The 10,996-nt window shown below is 43.2% G+C and overlaps 2 protein-coding genes across 5 annotated transcripts in view; both read left to right on the top strand.

Annotated features, from left to right (window-relative positions):
* LOC143039506 (cell adhesion molecule Dscam2-like) overlaps positions 1–10,996 on the top strand; it is a 1,807,148-nt gene that overhangs the window by 403,941 nt on the left and 1,392,211 nt on the right. The window lies entirely within an intron of this gene.
* On the top strand, positions 2,061–4,424 carry LOC143033423 (uncharacterized). The gene is made up of 4 exons (XM_076198843.1): positions 2,061–2,087; positions 3,552–3,607; positions 3,663–3,729; positions 3,771–4,424. The coding sequence occupies exons 1-4, from the start codon at positions 2,061–2,063 to the stop codon at positions 3,891–3,893; spliced, it is 273 nt and encodes a 90-aa protein (XP_076054958.1). The 3' UTR covers positions 3,894–4,424.

A 10,996-nucleotide genomic window follows, 5' to 3' on the forward strand; every position in this document is an offset into this window, starting at 1 on the left:
GGTCTGCCGTCGTCGCTGTTGGGCCATCGGGTTCGGTTTGTTCGCAGAGCTCATTACCCGTCGGGTTTCCACGCGATTTCCGGACTTATTGCTCTCCGCTTTGTTTCCAGCCTTTGATGCCTCTTTTGCAGCCGACTTGTTACTTTGCCGGAAGGAGGGGGGGCCAGGGTTGGGGGAGGGGGTTTGGGGGAGAGGGGGTTGAGGGAAGAGGGGGTTGGGGCTGGGGGTTGGGGGGAAGAGGGGGGATGGCCGTGACGGGGGCTGGGCAAGGAGTTCCAATCTTCCCCTAGTCCCCGCTCCCCCCACCTCTCTTAATCTCTCGTTCTTTCGCTCTCTCGGTCACTCTGTATCTCTCCCCCTCCTCTCTCTCTTTATCTCTCTCTCTCTCTCTCTCTTTTTCTATTTCTCTCTCTTTCTCTTTTCTTTCACTCTGTAGTTTTCATCTATAAAGGTATCATCCTGCCACACAGAAAAAGAAAACTCAATTGTATTGATACAGAGGAAGGAGATTGGCTCAGTGAATGAGAAAGGGGAGAAAAAGATCTACTTCAACAAGAGAATATCATGACAAAGTCTTTCCTAGTAGCCTCTGAATGCTGCTCAACAAATTACATGTGATAAGATTATGTGTGTAGATATATACAAGTAAATACATGTCTCTCACAAATTAGATTTGAGCGCAGACCTTACAAGAATATTAACTTTGCAAACTGCGAGGATATTAGATTTACGCGTCATATTCTGACCTGGGGGTGTTGTCCTCTAATTGCGCTGAGAATAGTTCGTGTTTCTGTGTATGTGTTAAATGTGCTAAGCTTTATGATACGTATTTCTTTTTTTTTACGTTTTTCTGTGAGGTTTAACCATAAGCGGCTTATAAGATTTTTCGCGTTAAATGAATATTTCTTCTCGTCCTTTTCAAAGCTATGTTGCACTTTGCCTGTTTTATTCCAATTGACGTCAGGCGATGATGTAATCATCTGAGGGTGATGACGTCATCGTATAGGTCCTCGGGAATGACGTCAGAGGGTCGTACCTTTCGCCAACCCTGTCACTAAAATTTAGGATTTTACTTTGGCGTTTCTGGTAAAAATGAACTAGTTTATTAATTTATCTAGTAATTTTGAAAAGATGAGATTCCCTTTATCGAACAAAATCGTCTGGTATTATGCAGAATAGGAAATTTGAAGATATTCAAGTCCCTAGATGGGCTAATTGGTATTGACACCAATCCTCTCTAGGGCTTTCCACCAATTATCAAAATCGTCGACGCTGTCCGGGGCACAGTATACGAGTATAATGGACAATAAAGGACAGTCTATCAAGATACAAGCGTTTCTATCCCCGAAGCTTCTATCCTTCTATACTTTTATCCTTCTGTCCTCCTTCTATCCTTCTATATTTTTATCCTTCTGTCCTATCCTTATATCCTTCTATTCTCCTTTCCTTCTATCCTTCTATCCTTATATATTTGTATCTTCCTATCTTTCTATCCCTTCATCCTTCTACCTCCTATCCTTCTATCCTTTCATCCTTCTATCCTTCTACCTTTCTATCCTCTTATCCTTTTATCCTTCTATCCTTTTATCCATCTATCTTTCTATCCACGCCGAAGACTTGAAGTCATATAAGTGGTAAAGTATATATATATATATATATATATGTATATATATATATATATATATATATTTATTGCGGGTATCAGCTGACGGGAGGAGCTTACGCTAGGAGGCGCTGAATAGCTGCGGCCGAAGCCGCCACCTTTGACCTATGCCCCTGGATTGTTGGGTCAGGTTACAGTCATTTCTGAGAGTCGTAGAGAAGTGCGGGATTCGAACCCACAACTAAGCTAATGCGAGACCAAAGCGCTTTCGATTACACCACAGACGCACTGAACGCTAGGACGGTGCCCCTCACAGAGGACTTTGTAGCGTGGAATGTAATGAACCATGCCCTTGGTTCAACTTCGCCTGTGGCAGGATTCGAACCGCCATCCCCCTCGACCTTTTCCGAATGGAGATTAATCTTAAGTCATTATAAAGAAATAGAGTAACGAAAGGATGTACGTAGCAACGTCGACCCCGGAGGTAAGTTGAAAATGAGCATAGTTCACGTGCATTAGAGAAACAACAAAAGGAAATTAATCGTGCAATGTTTCACAAAGACGATGAAATTTCCCCCGGCGCTCCACACACGACCCGGGAACTCTCAGTGTCATAAATGACCCAATAAAGCAAAAATAATATTACGGCGGTTTTTCCGCCCATTGGGCTCGGGGCAACACGCAAAACGCGCCCGCACGCCCACAATGTCGGGAGGAAGAGGAGGTAGGTGTTTACACCACGCTAAGGTACGGTTACGTTAGTCAACAGAATGATTGGATTCCAACAATTCATTTGGATTTCGTCCAAGGTTGGAGTGTAACTGTAGTTTAGAGCTACGGTTACACTAGTCAACAAAATGATTGGAGTCCAACGATTCGTTTGGAATTAGTCCAAGGTTGGAGTATGATCGTAGTTTAAAGCTACGGTTACACTAGTCAACAGAATAATTTTATTCCAATGATTCATTTGGATTTCATCCAAGGTTGGAGTGTAACTTTAGTTTAAAACTACGCTTACACTCCAACATTGGACGAAATCTAAGTGAATCATTGGAATCCAACCATTCCGTTGACTGGTGTAACAGTAGTTTTAGACTTGGCACCACCAACAGCGCCGCAAAGTACCACTGCCCGGGGCCGCTGTGGTGTCCAGTGCTTCTGGTCACATCACACTAAGGACCACTTAGCCAAATAACACTAAAGAGTGCAGGCCCTCCACTAACTTTATACACAGACTTAAGAACATAAGAATAAAGGAGACTGAAAGAGATCATGAGGCCTACACTAGGCAGTTCCATGTCCATTACCACCTGTCTGTCTCGATGCATGTCAATAATCCTTGCTCCCACTACTCCTCTGTCTCCTTTCTCTTCCTATTTCTCCTGTTCCCTAACTCCCCTTTCCTCTTCTCCTCCCACTTTCCCCTTCCCCCTTCCCTTCTCCTTCCCCTTACCCCTTCCCCGACCCCCTTCTCCGTCTCCTTCTTCCTTCCCCCTCCCCTTCCCCTCCCCTTTTCACTCACCTTCCCCTCCCTTCCCCTCCCCTCCCCCTCCCTTCCTCTCTCCCTCCCTCCCCTTCCCCTCTCCCTCTCCTCCCCTCCCTTCCCCTTCCCCTCCCCTCCCCTCCCCTCCCCTCTCCTTTCCCCTCCCTTTTTCCTTCCCCTTCTCCCATTCCTTTCTTCTCCCCTCCCCTTCTCCTTTCTCCCTCATCTTCTTCCTTCCCCCTTTCTCCCTTCCTCTCTTTCCCCTCCTCCCCTCTTCCCCACCCCCAATGCCCTCCCCCGTTCCCGACACGACGCCCTAATTCTGTCTTCCATTTGCACCTTAATGCCGGCGCGCCATTTACCACCTCCGATAATACGTTTTCTCGCCACGCTTACTTTCGCCGTCTTTAACCCCCCCTCCCGCCTCGTCAGGCACATTGGCTCTAATGACGGTGTCAGCAACAGTGTCAGGAGTGTCAGCAACAATTTCGGGAGTGTCAGCAACGGTGTCAGGAGTGTCAGTAACATTGTCAGGAGTGTCAGCACAAGTGTCAGGAGTGTCAGCAACGGTGTCAGGAGTGTCAGTAACATTGTCAGCAGTGTCAGCACAAGTGTCAGGAGTGTCAGCAACAATTTCAGGAGTGTCAGCAACAGTGTCAGGAGTGTCAGTAACATTGTAAGCAGTGTCAGCACAAGTGTCACGAGTGTCAGCAACTGTGTCAACAGTGTCAGCAGCAGTATCAGGAGTGTCAGCAACAGTGTCAGCGTGAGTATCAGGCGCATCAGCAAAAGTGTCAGTTAGGATAGTAAAAGGGGTGTCGGTAAGAATAATCACCAAAAGTGACGTCATCAGTGTCAGCAATACTGTCATCAAGAGTGCCAGAGTGTCAGCAATAGAAACCAGCTAACGTGCAATCGTGTGTGTCAGTAGAAGTACCAGCGACAGTGACAAGAGTCAAAAGGTTCGTCAGCAAGAATGTCAGCAGGAGGGAAGGTATGTACCTTACCATCGCGAGTGACAAAAAAAAAAAAAAAAAAAAAAAAAAAAAAAAAATCTTTTGAGCTAAAACGTTTGGAAACAAAACTTCTGCTCCAGCTGACATCAAGAATGGCATCCGCCCCTACTGGGAGCTTGTCTCCAATCCAGACACGTCAGCATTACCGTCTATGTTGTCAGTACCACGGTTGTCGTCAGCGCTGAGCTCAGGGCTGTCGCCAGGCGCGTTCGCTGATGCCAACATTCGGGGAAGTACTCAGAACAGAAGTGAGATTATTAGTCCACACGTCTCTTAACCCCTTCTCTTTCCCTTCTCTCTTTCCCTCTTATCTTTCCCTACTTCTCTTTCCTTCTCTCTTTCCCTTTTCTCTTTTTCTCTTCTTTCTTTCCCTCTTCTCTTCTTCGCTTTCTCCCGTTTCCCTCTTATCTCTTTCCCTTTTCTCTTTCCCTACTTCTCTTTCCATCTTCTCATTCCCTTTTCTCTCTTTCCCTTTTCTCTCTTTCTCTTTTTTCTTTCCCTCTTCTCTTTCCCTCTTGTCTTTCCCGACTTCTCTTTCTCCCTTCTCTTTCTCTACTTATCTTTTCCCTTACCTTTCCATTTTCTCTTTTTCCATTCTCTTTTTCCCTTCTCTCTTTCCCTACTTCTTTCCCCCTTCTCATTCCCTACTTCTCTTTCTCCCTTCTCTTTCTCTTCTCTCTTTTCCCTCTCTCTTTCCTTCTTCTTTTCCCTTCTCTCTTTTCCTCTTCTCTTTCCCTTCTCTCCCTCTTCTCTTTCCCTTCTCTCTTCCCTTCTCTCTCTTCCCTCTCTTTCCCTTCTCTCTTCCCTCTTATCTTTCCCTTCTCTCTTCCCTTCTCTCTCTTCCCTCTCTCTTTCACTTCTCTATTCCCTCTGTCTTTCCCTTCTCTCTTCCCTCTCTCTTTCTCTTCTCTCTTTCCTTCTTTTCTTTCGCTCATCTCGTTCCCTTCTCTCTTTCCCTCTTCTCTTTCCCTCCTCTCTTTCCTTTCTTCTCTTTCTCCCTCCCACTTTTCCCCCGTTTCTTTACCACATCTCTTTTCCTCCTCTCCCTCTCCTTCCTCCTCTTCTCCTACTGCCCTTTTCTCCCTATCTGCTTCCTCCTCCTCCTGATCTTCTTCTTCCTCCTCCTTCTCCTATTCCTCCTCTCCTCTTCTCCCTCTGCCTCTCCTTCCCTCTTCTCCTACTGCAATTTTCTCCCCATCTTCTTCCTCCTCTCCCTCCTCCTCCTGATCTTCTTCCTCCTTCTCCTCCTCCTCCTCCTCCTCCTCCTGATCTTCCTCCTCCTCCTCCTCCTACTCCTCCCATCCCTCTTCTCCTTCTCTCCCTCTTCCTTCTCCTCTCTCTTTCCCTCTCCCACTCCATACAAGCTCCCATCCTCACTTACCTTTCCCTATTTATGTCCTTCTCCCACCCCATCATCCTCTTCCCCTCTCCTTCGCTTTCCATTTCCAATTTCTCTCCTCTTCTTCGTCCTTTTCCTCCTCCTCCTCCTCCTCCTCCTCCTCCTCCTCCCCTTCCTCCTCCTTACTCCTCCCTCCTCCTCCCCCTCTTCCTCGCGCGTTCCCTGGCTTCCGTCGCGGTGCCACAGATCTGAAAAGTTGTGCCACAACCACCGCCGCCGTGCCACATTAACCGTAATGAGGTCTTGGCACCATCGTGGCTTAAGACCCCGAGTTGCCGTGGGCTGCCAGCAGGGTACTCCCGGGTGTGTGTAGCCGTGACGCTATCCTCATACCAAATCGGAGTTAAGCCGTACGTGAGTGGCAATGGCAGGGAGCGTAAACAATAGTACCATTTCTGGATCGTGGCGCCCCGCCGGTGAGTTACTCAGCTGGGGGAGGGGGGGAGGGGAGGGGGGTGGGTAAGTGGCACCAACAAACAAACCGAGACAGGAACAGCTGTTTGCAACATCCACCACCAGCGTCGGGTAGCATGTAACCAACATCCATCACCAGCGTCGGGTAGCACCCCGGCCTCATTGGTATCCCGGGGCGGTGAGATTGCCTTTGACATGGAACTACTATTAACTACTAAAAGAGAGGAAGCATAACACTTAGGTCGTGCCCCTCCCCTCCCACCCCCCGTCATACGCTCAGAACAAGCAAAGGAGGGGGAGGGAGGGGGAATGTGGGCGAAGAAGAGGGGGAGGGCGGGGGGAAGAGAAGGGGGAAGGCGGGGGAAGGGGAGAAGACGTGGTGTGTTTGGGAATGAGAAGAGAGTGTCACTCAACAGTCTTCTTGCTCCGTTGATTTAACATTGAACAAACAAATATATAAATAGATGATTAGATAAATAGATAACTAAATAAGTAAATGAATAAATAGATAGATAAATGAATGAATATCTAGATGAACAAATTAATGATAGATAAATGAATAAATAAATAAATAAATGAATAAATAGATAATTCAATGAATAAATGAATAGGTAGATAAGTAATAAATAGATCAATGAAAATAGTAATAAACGACTATGTGGACAAATTAATTAATAAACAGACAAATAATTAAACTAACGATCGCATTAATGAATAGATAAACAATAAAAACATATGAATAAATATAATATTCTTTTCTTTTATTGTATTATTTTTAGAATTGAATCGTATCAATACAATAGAATCTGTAGGTTTTATTAGTGTAGCTGAGTTCAGGATCAGTGACATAACTTTTAAATAATACTGTGTATATAATCAAGCAAAATTTCTTATACAGAGTGTACTAAGATTGTACTCAAAGTGTACTCACAAATGTACTCAGAGTGGGTAAATGTTTTTGGAATGTTCTGTTTATACTTACGTGTATATATATATGAATATGTCTGTACGTCCATGTACATATAAAAATTCATGCACATATACATGTGTACGTATGTACTCATATGTAGAAACGTATATGCAAGGTGTCCCAAAAATGTGCTCACTCTTTGTGAGTATATTTGTGAGTACGATTTTAATATTTTTACATCCTATATATGGATTGATATGTTCATACAGTTTAGCCTTTTCCGTATAGAGATCCTTCATACCGATATACTGAAGAAAAGTATATCACATACTTAACGCCTAAAGTCGGATGTCCATAACATTAAATCATGTGTTTTTCGAAACTTGTGTTTCCAAATGTACAAGGAATGATGAGGTCGTATAAGAAAACTGCCTAGGCAAGAAAATGTCTTTATATAATCTTTATTAAGAGACGATATATATATTTTTTTAAGAAAAGTCTTAGAGTCCCCTTTTTTATTCTAATTGTTTTTTCTTACTTTTTGTAGATCGTACATCTTGGTCACGACCAGAATTCTTTTGTGTTATGTGAGTAAATTTCGAGAAGAATTTTTGTAAAGCATCAGTTCTCAAAATTGTTTTTCACCTTTGTCATGACAAAGAATCTTACGTATCCCATAATGAAAATTTGCCGAATGGAAGGTTTCTTCATAATTAACTAACAAATTATCGAACCAGTTTTTAATGTACGAAAAAACACATCTTTTTAAAAATAGTGAGAATCATTTGAGAAATTAAAAACAAGCGTTAGAAATGTTTATCGATTGTTTATGAAACTGGGGCTACTGGTTACTGGTTACTGGTTACTCAGAAAATTACGTTTAGGCAGCAGTGCTTGGGCTACGCATATCACTGGACTGTCAAGCAATAAGAAGAGAAAGATAGAAGGAACCATCCGGAAAGTCAAACATGGAGCTCCAAATCTCAGCTTCTTATGATAATTATGTTTGTTTACTTGAGTGGTTGTGTTTTAATTTCATCTTTTCGGTGTGGAATTGTTTTTTTATGGGCCAAGATGTCTTATATCAACATTGTTTGTGCAACCTAATAAAAAAAAAAGTGGTATGCATAATTTAAGTATATAGGAGATGAAATGGGTGGGAGTGGTTTCTATGCCTTTGTTTTTTGGCTACCTCCCGTGTAAGGGGGAAAAGCCTTTGGTATATGCATGTATGTATGTAAGATGTCTGATATCAACATTGTTTGTGTAACCTAATATAAAAAAGTGGTATGCATAATTTATAAAAAAAAAAAAAAAAAAAAATAAAATAAAGTCGAGAAAAGGGACGGTATGTGGCTTTCTCGTCTAACTAGGAAGACGCCCTCTATTGAGCAAAGGACAGAAACACGTCTTGGAAGACCAACGCAAATACGCGCAAATAGGCTGAGGTTTAGGAGAAATAGGGACAGACTTTCAGTCAGAGGAGACAGATAGAGCACACGGAGAACTAGATAAGTAAAGAGACGACGTAGGAGACATAGCAAAGGTGAGAGGAGACCCCAAGAAAGACATTTCAAAACGAAAGAAGACGCAGAGAATGTTTGGAGACTTTGAGGAGATGGAGTCAAAGTTGAAGTCATAGCGGAGACATAGGGGAGTGTGGAGAGGACTAATGGAGATCAGGGGAAACCTGGAGACATGGTAAAGGTGAGAGGAGACTCCAAGAAAGACATTGCAAAACGAAAGAAGACGCAGAGAATGTTTGGAGACTTTGAGGAGATGGAGTCAAACTTGAAGTCATAGCGGGAGACATGGGAGAAGTAAGAGGAGACACTGGGGAATACCTTAGAGGACAAAGAAATTAGCAGGAAATGTTTGGAGACTTTGGAGAAATTGAGTCAAACCTGGACTCCTAGCGGAGACATAAAGGGAGTTGAGGGGAGGTTCTGGAGACGTTGAGGAGGTAAGAGAAGACCCCGGGAAGTGGCTTAGAGGGCGAGAAGGAGAACGTGAAGAAGAGGCGAGGCAGGTAGATTACGCGTGCCCGTGTGGTGCACGGCCGTAACATTAACAACCGGGCAACTGGCAATGACGTCACTTAGGAGGTGGTAGCAGCGCCACGTCCACTAGCACGGCCACTAAGAATACCAGTGCCACTAACACGCTAGCTTACAATTCTACTAATACTGTTACTACTACTACTACTACTACTACTACTGCTACTACTACTACTACTACTACTACTACTACTACTGCTGCTGCTGCTAATTCTGCTGCTGTTAATACTGCTGCTGCTACTACTACTACTACTACTACTACTACTACTACTACTACTACTACTACTACTACTACTAATGCTGCTGCTGCTGCTGCTACTACTACTACTACTACTACTACTACTACTACTACTACTACTACTACTACTACTACTACTACTACTACTACTACTACTACTACTACTGCTGCTGCTGCTGCTGCTGCTGCAACTACTATTCTCAGCATTACCATCACCACCACCATCCTCTGCAACAACGAAATTAAAGGAGCAAAAACCAGACCGAAGAAAACAAAGCAAAAAACAGGGAAAAATATATCAGGAAAAAGCAACATAAACAAAAGAACAGAAACAAAAAAAAGTAACCTAAAGATTACCAACAACAGCAACAACAACAATACAATAACAACAGCAGCAACAACAAGAGTAGGAAAATACCGCCAGGCCCATATACAGAACCTTTTAGCATCTGCTCCTGCAGGACCTCCACTAATGCAAGAACTAACACAAATAACTACATGAACATGAATGTTCCAGAAACACACACACACACACACACACACACACACACACACACACACACACACACACACACACACACACACACGCACACACACACACACACACACGCACGCACGCACGCTCACGAAACAATAATCTATGCAAACACCGTACATGAATTTAAGAACAAACTAGATGTTGCGAAATACAAAGACGGGGTTCCACGAGCATAGCTCCTATTCCCGTAGAAGACAGCTAGATAAACACACACACACACACACACACACACACACACACACACACACACACACACACACACAAACACACACAGACACACAAACACACACAGGTCACGTCAGTAGGAGAGTTGGGAGTCTTGTAAACGAGGCCCAGATGAGCCTGCGAGTTCTCAGGCTCTGATAAGGTCTTTAGTATTTCCTGTGCGGCATTAGCCATCTATGAGCACTCAGACAGAACGAGAGTTCCTGTGTTTGTGTTCGCGTGTGTGCTTACTTCCATTAGCGGTCATGAATACGAGTCATTTGCGTCTTCGCTTGTGTTGAGGGGAACGTCACTGTCGGCCATTTTGTTATGCTTGGGGGCGGGGTCGGCTGAATAAAGTTGTTTGGTGGAAAAAAGGACGAAATGTGTAGGTCATGAATAGCAGCGAAGGGATAAATGGTCCCGTATAATTTTTGATACACACACACACACACACACACACACACACACACACACACACACACACACACACACACACACACACACACACATACATATATATATATATATATATATATATATATATATATATATATATATATATATATATATATATATATATATATATATATATATACATATATATACACATCCAGGAGGAGCAAAAATAAGAGGATGGGAGGGGATTGAATGGTAGTAAAGTATGTGGAAGAGTATATATATATATACATATATATATATATATATATATATATATATATATATTAATATAGAGACATTGTGACAAGTTGAAAAAAGGTGGAAAGAAAGAGAGTCATGGGTCTCATTCCGAGTCTATTCCTGACCGGTTCAGCTTGTAGACATTCCACTGAAGAAGCTACAAGCTAAACCGGTCAGGAATAAACTCGGAACGAGACCCGTGACTTTTTTTTCACCTTTTTCATATATATATATACATATATATATATATAATATATATATACATATATATATTATATATATATATATATATATTGCTGCAAACGCCTTGTTGCAAGGTATAGCGCGGAGCAGGCCGTAAGTACATTCGCATTGGTAACAGCTCGTTTGCCAAGTGCAGGCGGCGTCCTGGCAAGCTAATAGCCCAGTCAAGTAATCGCGCTTTGTTGTTCAACAAATTTATTTGGTTGCAGA

Source organism: Oratosquilla oratoria, chromosome 2 (assembly GCF_046742065.1).
Source record: "Oratosquilla oratoria isolate Oo_2021 chromosome 2, ASM4674206v1, whole genome shotgun sequence".
NCBI classification, from domain to species: domain Eukaryota; kingdom Metazoa; phylum Arthropoda; class Malacostraca; order Stomatopoda; family Squillidae; genus Oratosquilla; species Oratosquilla oratoria.